This window comes from Ambystoma mexicanum, chromosome 5p (assembly GCF_040938575.1).
Source record: "Ambystoma mexicanum isolate Mex_15411 chromosome 5p, UKY_AmexF1_1, whole genome shotgun sequence".
NCBI classification, from domain to species: Eukaryota; Metazoa; Chordata; class Amphibia; order Caudata; family Ambystomatidae; genus Ambystoma; species Ambystoma mexicanum.
This window is the reverse complement of record NC_090930.1, coordinates 460,654,078-460,672,101: the sequence shown is the minus strand read 5'-3', so window position 1 is coordinate 460,672,101 and position 18,024 is coordinate 460,654,078. Positions and strand designations below refer to the sequence as shown.

Sequence of the window (18,024 nt, the reverse complement as noted above, 5' to 3'; positions counted from 1 at the left end):
CACACCTACTATTGCAGATCAGGAAGCACATCACATGATTACAGAGCAGGGCTCGAAATTAGGATTTGATGGCCAAGAGCTACAACAAGCTCCTGGGTGTCAGGCTTCACCCAACTACTCGCTTTATTACCATCATAACACCTCTAAAATATATTCCAGAGGCTGTAGAACTGTCTCCGGTGTTATGTTACTCCAAGGCTTTGAATGGCCAATGAAAAACCTCTACACCCTCTTTTAATATGCACTGGGCACCTTTACACACTCTTTCAATCCAACCTGCTGCAGACTACATGATTTGGTTTACAAATCCATTATCCTTCACCAGTGACTCTGCTGATTAGTCTAATGAGTGTTGAAGTCTGAAACATGTGGAGAGTCCAAAATTGTAGACCCCTTCTTGCCGATGGCAACTTCCCCAGCCTTTACTGGAAGTTTTCAGGATACATTTCAATCACTTCATCAATGTTATATTTTGTTGTTTTTACTCTTGTTTTCCAAACTGAGAGCAGGCATTGTTTTATATTTACTCCTAAGTATGCTGGACATCCAGGTAGTTAACTGTTTTTCAATTGCATATCTGAGCGTACAGGATGCTATTGAAATAGCGCGTGCAGCATTATGTGCAAAAGTGAAAATGGGAAAACCCATGTTAAAGAAAGCAAAGCACAAGTGAAATGAAGAAGAGAACTGGCCCAACGCAAAGACAAGTGTTAGCCGCCCTCACCTGCAACCATGCAGAACACTTTGCTGTGTATCTAAGTCTAAAGTAAACACCATTGTGTAGAACACTGCAGTCCAGCTCCCCTGGGCGCAATTGCGTTCTGCATCAGGGACCTCTCTGAATGGATTATATTGCCTCAAGATAAGCAGGCTCTATATTACAAACATGTTGACATCAAGTTAAAGATTGCCTGAATACAGCCTTCTTTGTTTCAAATGGACGGACAACTACATTTAATTGTAACAGTGTTATCACAATGTTCTTTGCTTCTGTTTTTTTTCTAATATTGTTGTCAAATCGCTTTCACAATAGGGTATATTTTATTATTTTACACTGCACATCCGATCACAATTTGTAGTTTCGATTGTATTACCCAATTCCCAGGGCACAATTATTCTACCTGAGGATGTTGAAAGGCAGAGCTCCGCCAGAATGTGAATCTGTGTCTTATGGGCTACACATCATCCTCAACACACTAGGGCCTCATCGGTCACGAGTTGGACAGTATCCCGGCTGGGATACCACCCAACTTTATTAGCCCTAGCATCAACCCATCTGGTGGTATTACCGCCAGATCATGGGTTGGGCGCTAACCGTTACTCCCCATTAATGGACCCAATGAGGAATTTTCAGCGCAATTACACCACGGACTTAAGATTGGGCGGAGCGGTAAATGCTGTTATAACACCACTGCTTTTAAGGGCTACTGCCCAACTCGTGATGAGGGCATCTCAGGCCACCGATCTGTCCTACCACGTAGGCTATCATTAAGTACGCTTATGCCATAAAAATAGTTTAATAATAACACTGGCTATTACAACACTTAGACGTGGGGGCTGAAAAATGATGTAACTGTTTATAACTCAAAAGGACTTTCTTGAAAACCTGAAAGATCTATTTATCAGAGTCAGCAGTGTAAGTAGGCTAAACTTTCAAGAGTGCGGGGGGAGGGGCTATCCCTTCAAATGTTATACTTATTTATGTACTTTTATTTATTTATTTATAACAATCACAGGGAAAGAGATGCATTTTGGCACAACAACACTTGCAGAATTGATAACAGAGCGGAGGTCATAGGCCCTTTACCATGGGGTGAGAGAATGTGACTTGAAGACTAGGTTTTGAAGGGGAAGGTGGAAACACAAACCAGACACGAGGACAGGACACAATATGACACAGGAACTAGAGGGTGGACGAAGGGGTGACAGAAAGTGCTGTCAGAGACTTCTGGGGAGGGGCAAACGAACTTGGGTGGGGGCATCTAACTTCTTTACTCCTTCTCATTAGACTATTCTGGTGCAGCTTCGATGACACAAGCAAACTCTCTCCTTCACAACTGAAACTATACAATTAAGAACTGCTCTGAGAATTATCTGTTTCCAGCCCCCCCTCTTAGCCCCCACGCCCTTCCAATCACTCCTCTGAGCAACACCCCATCACGAGTTTAATTGCCTAAAAATATATGCAGGTGCTAACAATGAAATGCTTCTACATTATTAACTGCTGGGCCTTTCCTAACTCGGCCTGGCTGACCTACAAAGACCTAGCAGGACAGAACATGACACAGACAATAAGAGGTCTTTGTAGGTCAGCCAGGTCAAGCCAACATAACACAACATTTCGAGGGGGCTAAAGCCCAATCTGCCCACTGGTCTTTGTGCCACTGGGTCAACAATGCGTGCGCTGTTCAAAAACAGGGTTCACGGGAAATCTCAGCAAAACGGTATAGTGCAGAGGCAAGGAAGGGTGTGGTCTGGTGGTCCCGGGGTCCCCGAGGGTGGGTAGGTTCTGGGAGGGAGGAGGTTCTGTGGGGGAGGGAGGGTGAGTTCCATTTATGTAAACCCTTGATTTTCCAGCGTCTAGTGCGTTTGCGTAGCATATTAGAGCGATAATTCAGAAGTTGAGGAGAGCCGTGAAAAACTATATCCTATGCATAGTAGAATATCAGGAACCCTTTTAACGAGCAATAGCAGCCTGTGTATAGCTACCTTCACACGTTCGTGGCCACAGCCCCTGAAATCACTCGTATTCTTGAAAAGGAACAACCAGGACCGGCCTTAAGTCCAGCAGCGCCCTGGGCGAACTGGTGACCCCCCACCCCCTCACCACCGCGCCCCCCTGGTTAACAGGGGGCGGGGCCAGGACGGGCAACTTTTTTTTTTAACCTCCTCACCGGAGCGAGGAGGTTAAATAGGTGCCGTTAGCATCCCATTGTCATTGAATGAGCCCGCCATCGCGGGTTCATTCAATGACAATGAGGCGCCTGCCACACTTCTGCCACCACGCCAGGACGGGGAGCGCTTGAAAGACTCCCCGGAGCTGGCGTGGTGGGGGGTTAATGGCGCCTTTTCTTGTGAAAAGTGTCCACGGCGGAGGGGCGTATTTAAATGCACCGACCGCTGTGGGCACCTTTTACAGTAAAATGCCACCTGCTGCGCCTTGTCCCACAACGCCAGCTCGGGGGAGCCCTTGAAACACTCCCCCGAGCTGGCGTGGCAGGGGCAAAAGGCGCCCCGGGCGGTCGCCCGGCTCCCCGCTCCCCCCCCCACTCCCAGGGCCGGCTCTGGGAACAACCTAGCATAATGTTTTACAAACGCATCGCTACCCGGCCCTACCTAAAGAGACGTGCAGGTGTGTTCAAAGGAAAATGGTTCTTGCAACCGAACAGATGTGCCGCGTACTGTGGGCAGCAGACAAGCTCTTGGCATCCCAAGCGTAAAAGACCTGTTCCAACTCTCCTCCGGGTGCTCGTGACAAACCTAGCTGCCGCGCGGTGGCACGCGTTGCGCGCACATTGTACATACCTTGTCTTCTCTAGGTTTTTTACGGCAGCATCTGAGACAAGCAGGCAGTGCAATTTTTCTCAGTCCCATTGCAGAAGGGGAACAGCAGTATTTCCGTGACCCGTGGCTTATGCCTGAGTCTTTCCCTCAAGACGCGATCTCCTTAGATGTGAGAGGCACAAAAAGACCGGACCAGGAAGCAGTGCAGGTTCACCATCCCTAGACGTCTAGCTACAGGCTGCAAAACCAGCCTACGCCCATTGTTTGGGACTGTATTGCGTGAAGACAATTCTCCAGTTATCCTACACCTCATCTAATTATGACTTGGCAACTACCTAGTTATCCCTGTTAGGAAAATACATTTAATGTTTGCATCACAGCATATATTTCCTGGTTAGTTTAATGATTGGTTGAGACTATTATACCAATACATAATGTTATGCAAATAAAGAACATTTGATTTATAAAATACTATGAGAGAACACAAACCTTCGGCTCACGGAAGTGCCATCATTGGACTCAGAAGACTGGTGGCCGCTCCTTTTGAAGGGTGACAGGCAAGTACGTAATTTCACCAAAAAGTCAGGGGAAGTGACATCACATGACCTTTGACCTCCGATGACATCACATGACGTGATGTCATTTGACCCCACCCCGAAGTGACATCACAGAAAGCGATGGAACACGACCTTATACCCCTTGACAAAACAGGAAGTGGCATCACAAAGCATTGTTTCTGAGTACACTACAAATAATATGGTTACAATATCACTATAATGTGATATACATTTCATGCAAGAATGAATCGCCATATGTATGTTAATATCAGCGTGTATAGGCCCATATTAACAAATTACTGTGAATCGAAGCAGACGTCCAAGGCCAAATGATAATGATGTGTTATTATATAGCACTTACGCTTAAACACTTATATAGAACAAACATACATACAATATCACCCAACCTGTGTTGGTACTCATTTATCGATCTCAGAAGGATGAAAGGCTGTGTTGAGGTGTTTAAGAACAGAATAAATCAGCGAGTCACCCCCTGAAGTGTGCCTGAAATAAACCTTTAATGAGTCTAGCAATTATTGTGTAGAGTTCCAGAAAGACACATTATTTGTTATTCCTATACGTTCTTATTTAGGCTCACTGCTCAAAGTGTTTACACTTTTGGTATCCCCTGTTTTTTTTAAGAGGTCTGAACAAAAAAGCCAGCCACTCCAGCAACAAAGAGCCAAATGGCACTGGCCACAGTCCAGGAGCTGTTAGGGAGAATTCTCATAAATGGCAAATTTCCCTTGCCTAATGAGTCCCTTTTCTGGATTTCTAGAATTTTTTTTCCGCCTGGTAAGAGTGTGATCCTTTTTTCCCACTCTTACATGTGTATTGCTGTGTGTGTTTTCATTTTTGTGTGATCTTGAGCATTGGAGCCTCATATTTCCATGTGTGTTACACACCTTCAGTGCAGTACACAGGGTTGTCTTTGAGACTTCCCACCAACTCCATTTTTTGGGGCTGACTACTGTCCCAGAGAAAAGGGTAAAGTTGCCATTAACTTTACTTTAGTCACTTTAAACCACAGACCCAGTACACCCAAATTTACATGGAGTATTGGAAGGGGTTAACTCTTATCCCTTTTTGTCTGTGCCTCTTAGAGCATTGTTTCGCTCCCTTTACATTAAGACTTGGCTGGTGGCAGTGCTAACTACCCTAACTTTTCTATCGCGATCATCTTATATAAATTGGGTATTGTTTTAGGCTATTGTATTAGCCTCGAACATAAACCCGCTTTACCAAATACATTTTATTTTGGCTCCGGCTGGGTTTATTCACCATTTCTTTTTCTTAAAGTCTTTCTCGTGTTTTTCTCTGCACGCCAAACTGGGGATGATGCCTTCTTTCGCTGTCTTTTTGCGGGCTTCTGCACAGAAGCCCTCCTTAAGGCGCCTGAAAGTCTAGATAGGTAGGAAGTGAGGGAGGGTTCTCCGGACCCCTGCCATGGGTTCCCTTGGTAACCCAAGTCGCACTCTTGTTTGATTGGCTGAGGGGACTGTCCTTGCCAGGACAGCCACACTGCTGTGTGATTGACAGCCAGGCTGTATGAATTGGGGAAAACTGCATAAAAAGCAAGTCTCTAGGACTGGAAAGGCAGAGTCACCACTGGAACGAAAGAACCAATGAGGAACTGGCAGAAGCGGACCCCTACAATGACTGAACCGCCTGGTGAAGCTATGCTGCAGGTCAGAATCTCCAGAATCCGCCGACAGAGAAGATCCTCCAGGAAACGTCTTCCCTGGAGCTGGTGGGACCAACCAGTTCCCCCAAACTGCAAGCCAGGCCCCCTCTTCTGGTCGAATTCACTGTACAGAGCTACAGTGGCTGGATAGCTAGGAAGGTTGGACCCTGCTTGGGTTTTAAGGAGCGCACCTTTTATTAATTGCTTTGCTCTGCTGCTGGTTTCTTCCCTGGGTAGTGCAGGACCCTCCAGTCTTCCTACTTCGTGTCAGTCCGACAGTTGCTTCAGGAACCATGAGCCTGCAGGAACTACCAGGAACGTCCGTCTCAGCTCCCTCTCCGTTTTAAGGTACTGTGCAAATCCGGTTGTCCGTTTTGTTCAACCGCAGTGAAAGTGTTTGGAATCTTTCTCCAATCCGAGGGCTTGCCCTTCTCTTCTCTTTGAATTAACTTTTGTATCAACCAACCTCGTCCGAAAACCGTGCCACGAACTTTACCGCAAACTACCCTAAACTGTGTGATCTTGAGCAAAAGACTTTTGACCCATTGACTTTGGCCCTAAGCCTTTTCTATCTGATCTCCTCACTGAAGTTCCTCTTGTTCAACTGCCCTGAGTACTTACCTGTTGGTTTGATCTAATTTCTAATAACATTTGTCTTTCCCTCCCTTTTAAATTGCTGGAGTGCCATTTGGTCCCACTTCATATTGTGAGCTTATCTTGTCTGGCATTTAAGGGAAGTGGTGTGGTGTATTAAGATTGTGAGTTTTGACTTGCTAATAATAGTGTAATGTTATACAACTGAAGAGTGAAATAAATGTATATGTTTTTACTTGAAAACCTTGAGTCAGTGTTTGCCTGAATCATAGTAATTGCTGTCCTATGTGTAACTATCTTGTACTGCTCACTTACTCTTGAGATAAGTCTGGCTGCTCCACTACTGCTACCACTTTAACAGTGTGAATATGTACTGTCACTTGTAGTCTTAATTGTGTTTGGTGGTCCCAAAGGGTACTGCATATATTTCTGCCTAACACTGGTGTACAGCAGTGAGGATCAAAGTATAGTAATTACACTTAGAGTGCTGCTATTACCTTGGATCAACTAACCACAAGGCTAACATTACTAAAAAGCAATACCAATGATGTCGATATGGATAGCCACAGTTAGGAGACCCTCCTGAGTTTCACTGCTGATCATTTAAGAAACATGTATAAAGAAAGGAAACTCTCTGCCAAAGGCAAAAAATTTAATTAGTTGATAAGTTGTTAAAGAACCAAAGTCTGGGGAGTGCATCTGAAATACCTGACTCTCTAGCAAATGTGGAAAGTATTGAGGATGACACTAACAGGCCGATTCATGGAATCAACGTGCGCCGAAAAAACGGTGCACGCGTGCAAAAACGTGCGATTCGCAGTGAAATAGCGAAAATCGCAGTGCAAGTGCGATAATCGCAGTGCAAGTGCGGTTATCGCACAGATAACATCGCACATCTATTCATGGAAGTCCGTGCACGCGCGAAATGTGGGATGCGCGCTGAAAAAGTGCGCGGCGCACGCTGGCGCACGCTGGCGCACGCTGGCGCACAGGTCATTGAACGCCGTGCGATAAGGCCACAGCGAATTCGCACATAGCGCGGCGCACATAACAAAAGTAGGCGTAACACAGGGCGTCACACGCAGAATGGGGAACAACTTGTGAAAATGTGGGCGTCACGGGGGAAGTACAGGAGGCAAGTGCGCAGAATGCCTACACGCTCGCCTACAACACGTATTCATGGAATCGAATAGGGAAAAACAGCGCACGGCCAAAGACGCGCACAGGCCCATACATGTCCGCCACACAAAAGCAGGTGGTAGCGTCCCTGCGCAGGAAAAAAATGTGCGCCGAAGTCCTACACGCGCGAGAAGGCCCACACGCGGTCAGGCCTGGGGGAGCGTGTGCGTGTATTTCAGAGGTGCGCGAGAAGTTTCACACGCGATCGGGCCTGGGGGAGCCTGTGTGTGTATTCCAGAGGTGCGCGAGAAGTTCCACACGCGATTGGCCTGGGCGCGTTTATTTCAGAGGTGCACGAGAAGTTCCACACGCGATTGGCCTGGGCGCGTGTATTTCAGAGGTGCGCGAGAAGTTCCACACGCGATTGGCCTGGGCACGTGTATTTCAGAGGTGCGCGAGAAGTTCCACACGCGATTGGCCTGTGTGCGTGTATTTCAGGGGTGCGCGAGAAGTTCCACACGCGATCGGGCCTGGGGGAGCATGTGCGTGTATTTCAGAGGTGCGCGAGAAGTTTCTCACACGTGATTGGCCTGGGCGCGTGTATTTCATGGGTGCGCGAGAAGTACCACACGTGATTGGCCTGGGCGTGTGTATTTCAGAGGTGCGCGAGAAGTTCCACACGCGATTGGCCTGGGCGCGTGTCTTTCAGAGGTGTGCGAGAAGTTCCACACGCAATTTGCCTGGGCACGTGTATTTCAGGGGTGCGTGAGAAGTTTCAGACGCGATTGGCCTGGGCGCGTGTATTCCAGAGATGCGCGAGATGTTCCACACGTGATTTGCCTAGGCGCGTGTATTTCAGGGGTGCGCGAGAAGTTTCACACGTGATTGGCCTGGGCGCGTGTATTTCAGAGGTGCGCGAGAAGTTCCACTCGCGATTGGCCTGGGCGCGTGTCTTTCAGAGGTGCGCGAGAAGTTCCACACGCGATTGGCCTGGGCGCGTGTCTTTCTGAGGTGCGCGAGAAGTTCCACACGCGATTGGCCTGTGTACGCGATTCCATTGGACCAGAGGCCCTGACAGCACAGGCGCGTCTGTGACGTGACACGTGCGGGTGTGTCCCTGTACCCGGGGGAATGTTACAAGACCAAAAACTGCACGTCTGAGTGTCAGCCCGCGTAATTGGAGGATAGTGTCTCAGTGCGTATACGCGGAAGTGACGTTGGACGTGTGGTGCGGTTTAAAAGGTGCGTGTAGTACGTCATTTCCTTGTACGTGCTTCCCGTGGAGAGCGAGTGGGTGAAATCTGTACTTCTTGTCGGTTCACACGCGATTTACTTCACAGCGTTTCTAGTTCGTACTCCCTGTTACCTCTGTCAGTATTTTTCTGATTTTCTCTTCGACCTGTTTCCTCAAACAGCGTTGACTTCTCCTTTTGTCCTGTCTCCTCAGACAGTGTACAATTCTTCTTTTGGCGGGGGTGTTGCCAACGCGCACACGCGCATATTTTTCACGCTCTTTTACCAGGCAGACGGTGAGTCGCACACGTATTTACCAACTATGCTAGCCCCGTGTGTAGCGTACCCCTTCAGAGGTCATTGTAGGCTGCGTGTGACACGCATACGTTCATTTTTGTGTTTCTGGGTGCCACAGCGTAGTGCAGGTTCCTTTTCCCACGCACGTGATCTACGAGGGGTCGCGTGCAAGTCATTTTCTGTTTTAGGGGTGCCTGTGCGTTGCGTGACCCGTCATCTTTCCCCAGGGGTTCCATACAGCCTTGCTAGAGCACTTGGGTATGAATTCCATCTAGTACCCTACCCCTTTGACCCCCAATTGCCCAGGACAATTGTCCACTGCAACTCCCATACGCACAACTCCATCAGTGCCATGGCTGGGAGGCGAGCAAGTGGTAAGGGTGGCAAAGGTGGCCGAGCCTCAAGAGGTGGGCCTGGTGGGCGCGGTAGGGGACGTGGCCAGGATTTGCAGACTCCCCATAGCCCCCCACATGTGGAGGACCAGTCAGGGACACACATCCCCCCCCCCATGGTTGAGGGAAACGTGGCTGACACCATCCCTGCTCAGCCCTTGTTGGACCGGCCCATTGTGGCACCTGACCTAGCACAGGGTGACTCCCATGCTGACTTCCAGGTCGCCAAGTCTAGGCCACGGGTGGCGGCGCAAGCCAGTGTCACCAGGCCACGTGGTACAGGGGCAGCCATGTCATCTGCTGCCCCGAGTAGGCGGGGTGGGGAGGCTGCAGGGGCAGCTGCAGCTCCGTCCACCCCAGCTCTGACTCTCCCAGCAAGGACAGTGTTGGTCCCGGTACATCAGACTGAGGTTCCCCCTGCCATCATCACACTTCAGCTAATGCCTGCAGAAAGTCATGTGGTCAGTGTGCCATTGCACACTACTACTACACAGTCCACCGGTGCTCCTGCCTCTAGTGTCCAGAGCGGCGTAGGGCACTCCGGATCCCCACCACCCACAAAAAGAAAGAGGAAGAGTGCTCGTCCAGTACAGGCTGATGACCCCGACATGGCTACACGGTCCGGCACGCCAAGGAAGCCTAGCTTCAATGATGCCGAACTGGATGCACTTGTGCAGTATGTGTCCGAACATGACGCCGAAATGTTGGTCACTTCATGGTGTAGGATTACACCTGCTCGACGTCAGGCACACTGGCAGTCCATCGCGGACAGCATAAGTGCCCTTGGGTTCATGAGGCGCACAGCTGTTGAGTGCTACAAGCGCTGGAACGACCTTAAGCGTAGGGCAAAGAAAAAGCTGGCCTCAAGTCATGCCGCAACTCTGGTGACTGGAGGTGGGTCTCCACAAGAGGACATAGAACTCACTATACATGAGCATGTTGCTGGGACCTACGTCACAGAGGAGCAGATCCAAGGTGTGGGAGAGCTGCCAGATTACGAGGCATTGTTCGGTGAGTGCACATGCATGTGTGTGTGATCCATGTGTATGTTGTTTGTGGGAGGGGTTCTGGTTGAGTGCCAGGTCAGGGTGTGTGTGCCTGAGTGTTTTGGCCCACCCATGTGCTTCATCCAATGCATTCGGCGCCCCGGGATTTGGGTATTACAGTATCCCTTCTGGCCACAGTAGGCTTTTTGCACTACATCGCGCCAGTTGCCCTTGAAGTGGCATCTTGCTACAACATTGTTCTGTATTCAGCTGTGTTCATTCAGACTGATTGTAGGAATTCACCTGGTTCTACTGCGCATCACACTGCCCTATTGTCACATATATGACATGCCTATGGTACATGCCATCTGTGTGATGGCATGTGTCATGTATTTGTATTGGACATGCCACTCACAGGCCAATGTGTGATGGCACTGCTAGCCAGCATGCAGCTGATGTGTTGCTCTCCCATCTTGGTGTCATCAGTGTCTGACATTTTCCTCCCCTTCCAACTCATGGACAGTGCATGCATGGGAGGGTTATAGTCATGTGGGACATGTGTAAATCAAGTACTGGTACTGTAGCTTGTCTGGCCTAATAGCGTGCCATGGTGCTAATGCCTGTTTTAATTTTTTGTCTTTCATGTTTTTGCAGAGGATGACGCACCTGATGCTGTTGAGGGAGAGGAGATGGTGCAGGCCCAGGAGGGATCTGAAGCACGACCAGGCACCAGTGGGGGACGTGGTTTGGTGGTGGGGGAGAACCCTCTCTTGCTGCAGGCCATACTGTCCAGGGGTGTCCCTGGCTGCACCTCCCCAGAACTCTTTTCAGGTGTTGATTCAGATGAGGCCTATGTGGATTCGCAGGTATGTGTTCATGGAAGGGATACTGCTCTGTCTGACCCACCTGCACCAGGGGTAGAGCCCACTATGGGGATGTCAGTGTTGGTAGGTGCACCTGTGGTGGTTACGGATGCAGGGCCACACTCTGCAACATCTGATCCTGTTCCTGGGCCAGCAGTTCAGAGGGGAAATGCAGTCCTGCAGCCTCAGGCAGTGCCGACACAGCAAGGCGCAGTTCGCCTTGCCCCAGACAGGTGTGGTGCCCACCAACGCGGTTGCCGTCCGCCGCGGGCCATACCGCATGGGAGCAATCCATTTACGGTATGGCCAACCAACAGGCAGCATCATCAGAAATGATTGCTCAAGCCATGGAGAAGGTGGCCACTTCCATTGTCCCCCCAGAAAGGCAGATGGAGCTACTACAGCAGGCAACAGACTCCATTTGCCAATCAGTCAGGGAGGACATGTTGGCATCCAACAGGGACAGACAGGCGGCCCTGGACAATCTGAGGGAATCAATTTCTATAGATGCCCAGGGACAGAGGGAAGCCCTGAGGGGAGAGGTCCGGCACCTCAGGCAGACTCTTGTGGACCTTGAGGCTTCCACTGTCACCAGGACGGAACAGCTGCTGGAGCACGTCACCCGTACGCTCTCAGCAGAGATGAAAGCAACTCGGGCGGAGGTCCGGGCAACACGTCGGGTGTTGCATGGGGATCTCCGCACCATATCCCTCCAGAACGAGGCCTTCCACACCCGCATGCTTGCTGCCATGGAGGACCAAACTAGGGCTTTGCGTGGGCTGCCTCCCATAGCACCACCACCTCCTGTGGCAGCAGCAGCAGAGGTTGAGGAGAGCGAATCCAGCAGTGAATCTCCCACTATTTAGTAGCCGTGCAGGCCATGAGCCCATGGAGGTGTTTTTTTTCTCGCAACATTCACGCAGGTGGCTGTTGGTGGGCACCCTGTCCTCGGACCTCCTGGGTGGCCTACCCCACCCCCCTGGCCCACACATGGCCATTTTTGATTTTTGATTTTTGATTTTTTGTTGCAGTGTGTTGCCTTGTGTGGCTCCCGTGGGCATCCACTGTATTACGGCTGGGCACATGCAGGCTTGTCCTGAGTTTGGGTTAGATGCTTGGGTTTGTGAGACACACACCCCTCCTGCTTCCCGTTTCCATGGGCTTGCAAAGGGTGTGCCCAAGTGACAGTGAATTACACAGTGACTGTGTGGGCAGTCTGTAGTCAATACTGTGTATACATTCCTAGTGCATATTGTTGTTGTATTGTGCACTGCATGGTGTATTGATGTGTGCTTGTGCATCCATGTCTCCCTCCTAATTTGCAGGTTCATTCCTCATGTCTTCACAAGGCCGTCCACTTTGGAGATGGAGCTCATGTTGTGAGCAGTGGACTTCCAGATGTGCGTGGCAACAACAATGTACAGTTGGAGGTGGTGGATGTGCTGGCATTCTCATGTTGTAAGACTACGTATCCTTTGCCTTAGTACTGTCATGTTTATGCTATGTCGATTGTATTGTGGTAAGTATTTGGTCATGTGTGTTGTTGTTTCTACATTTATGTGGGCATATTGTGTGTGGCCAGTTTCCATTAGGGACACTGTACTTTGTGACACGTGTCATGTTTGGGGGATGACTTTGTTTGCTCTCACATGGCATGTCATGCCATGGTGTGTTGGGTGGCGGTACTGGGGAGGGGTTGGGTGACATGGCACTGTTGTCATGTTGTGTCTTGCAAGGGGGTAATGATTTTAGCAGCATAGAAGTGTGTTTTTTGAACACAGCATTGGTGGTGTTTGTGTAGGTAGGGAAGCACACAATGGAACACTTCCAGATGTACAATCTCAGGCTGGTATGGTTGTGACAGTTGACTGTCCATTGACACATTATATTTGCCAGTTACAATCATCATTGATTGTCAGCTGGTATGTGCCAGGGCTGTGTGCACTCCACGGGGGTGTGATTTTATATGAAGTAATTAGCCACGAGTTGTGTAGGGGCTGCCTCACCCCGTGCCCTTTCCCCTCCCATGCGCAGTGGGCATGCATGTGGTTGGGGATGTGGGGACACCACCATGTCCACGGCCAGGCCCCGGCGTGTTGCAACGTTGTGCAGGACACATGCTGCCACTATGATCCTGCACACTACTGGGGGAGCGTATAACAGCTGCCCGCCAGAACGGTCAAGGGAGCGGAAGCGTGACTTGAGCACTCCGAATGTGCGCTCCACGATGCCCCGGGTTGCAATGTGGGCTGTGTTGTATCTTACCTGGGGTGGCGTGGTGGGGTTCCGAATTGGCGTCATCATGTGGATGCTGAGAGGGTAGGCACTGTCCCCTGGGGAGGTGGTGATGGGTATCATCAGTGGGGTTTTGACATTACTCAGTATCTGACATGCATGCATGCGCAGTGGCATTTATACTCACCGAGCAGCCATGTATCGCCATGCCGCCCAGCTTCTATGTCCCGGTTTAGGGTAGACATTCTGTAGATGAAACTGTCGTGGGTGGAGCCTGGATAGTGGGCGTCTACTGAGGTGATGATTCCCTTGGCATCACATACTACCTGGGCGTTGATGGAATGCCAGTGCTTGCGGTTTCTATAGATGTGCTCAGTTGCCCTGGGGGGACGTAGAGCCACATGGGTGCAATCAATGGCACCTAGCACTTTGGGGAATTGTGCCACCCTGTAGAAATCCTGGGCAACAGCCTGCCTTTCTGCAGGTGTTCTGGACAGGTATATGTGCCTGCGGACTGATGGGCGTGCAGTGATGATGGCCAAGACCTGGTGTAGGCAGCATGACTGCGTGGCCTGTGACACCCCCCCACTATGGCACTTGTCCGCTGAAATGATCCAGTGGCCAGGAAGTGCAGTACATTGAGGACCTTCTCCAGGGGGCTGAGTGCTTGGGAGCACAGGGTGGTTGATGTGAGGTCATCCTCCCACTCACTGACCAGGTCGAGTATTATGTGAGGTGGAAACCTGTACCTCCCATACACATGGTCATCAGGCATCCCAAAAAGGCTGGTTCTGGGTGTAAAAATTCTGGCCCGGACTATCCTCCTTCTCCTGCGGTATCCTACGGCCTCTGCTGCTAGGAACGGTATGTTCATCCTGGCGTCTGAGCTTGTTTGTTGTTTGCGTGCACTTTTATGCTGTGCGGGTGGACGTACGCCTACTTCCTGCTGGCGTACGTGTTTCCGAATTGGGCACGTTCGTTTCCATGAATACGTGTTGTAGGCGAGCGTGTAAAACTTCCCGCGCAGCCCTGGAATACCCGCACCCAGCCCAATCGCGTGTGGAACTTCTCACGCACCCCTGAAATACACGTACTCTGCTCCCCCAGGCCCGTTCGCGTGTAAAACCACCTGCGAGCCCCTGAAATACACGTACCCTGCTCCCCCAGGCCCGGTCGCGTGTGGAACTTCTCGAGCTCCTCTGAACTACACGCGCCCAGGCCAATCGCGTGTGGAACTTCTCGCGCACCTCTGAACTACACGCGCCCAGGCCAATCGCGTGTGGAACTTCTCGCGCACCCCTGAAATACACGCACACGCTCCCCCAGGCCCGATCGCGTGTGGAACTTCTCGCGCACCTCTGAACTACAAGCGCCCAGGCCAATCGCATGTGGAACTTCTCGCGCACCTCTGAACTCCATGCGCCCAGGCCAATCGCATGTGGAACTTCTCGCGCACCCCTGAAATACACGCACATGCTCCCCCAGGCCCGATCGCGTGTGGAACTTCTCGCGCACCCCTGAAATACACGCACACGCTCCCCCAGGCCCGATCGCGTGTGGAACTTCTCGCGCACCCCTGAAATACACGCACACGCTCCCCCAGGCCCGAACGCGTGTGGAACTTCTCACGCACCCCTGAAATACACGCACACGCTCCCCCAGGCCCGATCGCGTGTGGAACTTCTCGCGCACCTCTGGACTACATGCGCCCAGGCCAATCGCGTGTGGAACTTCTCGCGCACCCCTGAAATACACGCGCCCAGGCCATTCGCGTGTGGGACTTCTCGCGCACCCCTGAAATACACGTACCCAGGCCATTCGCGTATTGAACTTCTCGCGCACCCCTGAAATACACGCACACGCTCCCCCAGGCCCGATCGCGTGTGGAACTTCTCGCGCACCTCTGAACTACACACGCCCAGGCCAATCGCGTGTGGAACTTCTCGCGCACCTCTGAACTACACGCGCCCAGGCCAATCGCGTGTGGAACTTCTCGTGCACCCCTGAAATACACGCACACGCTCCCCCAGGCCCGATCGCGTGTGGAACTTCTCGCGCACCCCTGAAATACACGCACACGCTCCCCCAGGCCCGATCGCGTGTGGAACTTCTCGCGCACCCCTGAAATACACGCACACGCTCCCCCAGGCCCGATCACGTGTGGAATTTCTCGCGCACCCCTGAAATACACGCGCCCAGGCCATTCACGTGTGGGACTTCTCGCTTTGCGTTTGCTGTTTGCCAGTCCGGTAAACTGGTACAGGGTTGGCACGGCCCTTTGCGATGGTTTTGCGATCTTGATGGCTTTTCCTTGCGCAAGGGCGTTCTTGGGGGCGTAACTGGTGCTGCTGCAGGGTCGCTGCGCCACTCTGCGCCACGTCTGCTTTTGGAGGCGAGAATCCATGAATACGCTGTGCACGGAAATTGATTTTATCGCACGCGGCTGGCGCAGACATTCGCACGGGCATGCTGTGCGCCAGCCGCGTGCGACACTTTTGTGAGGAATTCCATGAATCGGCCTTTTTGTCTGTTAATGATGAGTTGGAAGAGGTAGATGTGTCTCTTAATGTAGGCCTCTCTGCCCCTTGCCTGCTCAGCAACCTCAACCCTTGTCCACTGGGACCCCCACAGGTCCCATATCAGTCCTGAATGCATTGCTCCAGAGAAAATGAGGCTTGAACTGGAATTTAAACATTTACATGTTCAAACTGAACAAAAACACCAAGAACTTAAACTCAGAGAAATGGAGTTGAATCATGAACTTGAAATTAAAAGATTGTCTCTTGAAAATGCTACTCTCCCAGAGTCTTCTAGGTATTCCAGTCCTAAGAGACCCTGTATGCCTAAAGAAATTATGGGTATGTATGAGGTTAAGCTTGATATTTTAGATTGGTTGGCAATGTTTGAATATAACCATGGTATTCAAGGTCTTACATGGAATCAATTGCTTCCCTGGCTCTTCTCTAGGCTACCCACTGTTTCATCTGATGTTGTGATGGAGTTGGAGGAGGTGGACAGGATGGATTATGAGTGTGTGGAGCTAGCTTTAATAACTAGATTTGGGAAGACACCTTCCCAGTATTTTAAGAGGTTTAGGACCATCAAAAAGCATGATGGTACCCCTTGGGCTACCTCGGTATGTGACTGTTTGAAACACATAGATGGTTGGATTAAGGGTTACAGAGTCAACACTTATGAAGGAATGAGAAATCTTGTAATGTTAGAGTCTATTTTTGATGTCTGCTCTCCGCTACTGCTACCACTTTAACAGTGTGAATATGTACTGTCACTTGTAGTCTTAATTGTGTGTGGTGGTCCCAAAGGGTACTGCATATAATTCTGCCTAACACGGGTGTACAGCGGTGAGGATCAAAGTATAGTAATTACACTTAGAGTACTGCTATTACCTTGGATCAACTAACCACAAGGCTAACATCACTAAAATGCAATACCAATCATGTCGATATGGATAGCCACAGTCAGGAGACCCTCCTGAGTTACACTGCTGAACTCAGACAGCACTTGGCTGATTCTAAGGAGATAGATCCAAAGAAGCTAGCTAAGGCTGCTGACTTGTGGGTTGCCAATAGGGCTACTCACAAGGATTCTGGGGCTACTCAGAAAAAGGATGAGGGGAAACAGCCAAAGAAAGATAACACAGAGAATTCTGATACCTCCGATCCAAAAGAGGGCCACAAATAGCAGCATAAGGGTAAACCACAAAGGAAACCAAATTAGGGTAATGCACCTTCTGGACCCAAACCAGATGGAGGTCAGAACAAACCCCATTCATCAAAACATTTGGGAAATGCTATGTTTGTGGGTCAACTGACCATGTGAAAGGGGATCTTAGATGTAAGGGTGAACCTTCAGGGGTCCACACTGTCCTTAGCCTTCTCCCCAGAGGAAGAAGTACCTATGGCAAGTGGAAACTTTCACCTACTGGCTGATGAACCCATGAGAGTCTCAGCTAGTGTTTCTTTAGTGTCCCTGGGCTTGCGGGAACAACAGAAATTACATATCTATAATTCCATCCCAGATAATACTAAAGGGTATTATAAAGATAGAGTTCTTTTGAATGGTGAGGAAACCCCTGCCATCAGAGACACTGGAGCCAGCATAACTGTGGTGGATGAATCATTTTTCAAGGTGGAGGATATTGCTAAGGCATCTCTTCTACAGTGAACCAACTGAGTCGATCCCTGGGGACTGCAAAATAATTGTGCCCCTTGCTAACAGACTCCAGTTCCTACATTTAGCCCATGAGATACCTTTGGCTGGTCACTTGAGTTTCAAGAAGATCAAGGAAAGTCTCTCTCTCTACTTCTACTGGCCTACAATGGGTTCAGAAGTGGACAAATTCTGTAGGAGCTGTCACACTTGTCAAACCTCTGGCAAGAGTGGAGCCAAGAATGTGGCACCTCTGGTGCCTCTATCAGTGGTGGGAGTTCCTTTTGGAGGGTGGGCATTGACATTGCCGGTCCCCTTGACCCTCCCACATCTTCAGGGAACAGGTTTATCCTGGTTGTAGTAGACCTTGCTACAAGATTCCCAGAAGCC

General features: G+C 50.2%; 1 protein-coding gene across 1 annotated transcript in view; it reads right to left on the bottom strand.

Annotated features, from left to right (window-relative positions):
* The window catches only part of LOC138481019 (sodium- and chloride-dependent neutral and basic amino acid transporter B(0+)-like), a 753,261-nt gene extending 749,514 nt beyond the window's left edge, over positions 1-3,747 (bottom strand). The window contains exon 1 of the mRNA XM_069612866.1: positions 3,526-3,747. Coding sequence (XP_069468967.1) covers positions 3,526-3,594 — 69 coding nt within the window. The 5' untranslated portion in view covers positions 3,595-3,747. The remainder of the gene's footprint in view (positions 1-3,525) is intronic.
* Between the last annotated feature and the right edge of the window lie 14,277 nt (positions 3,748-18,024).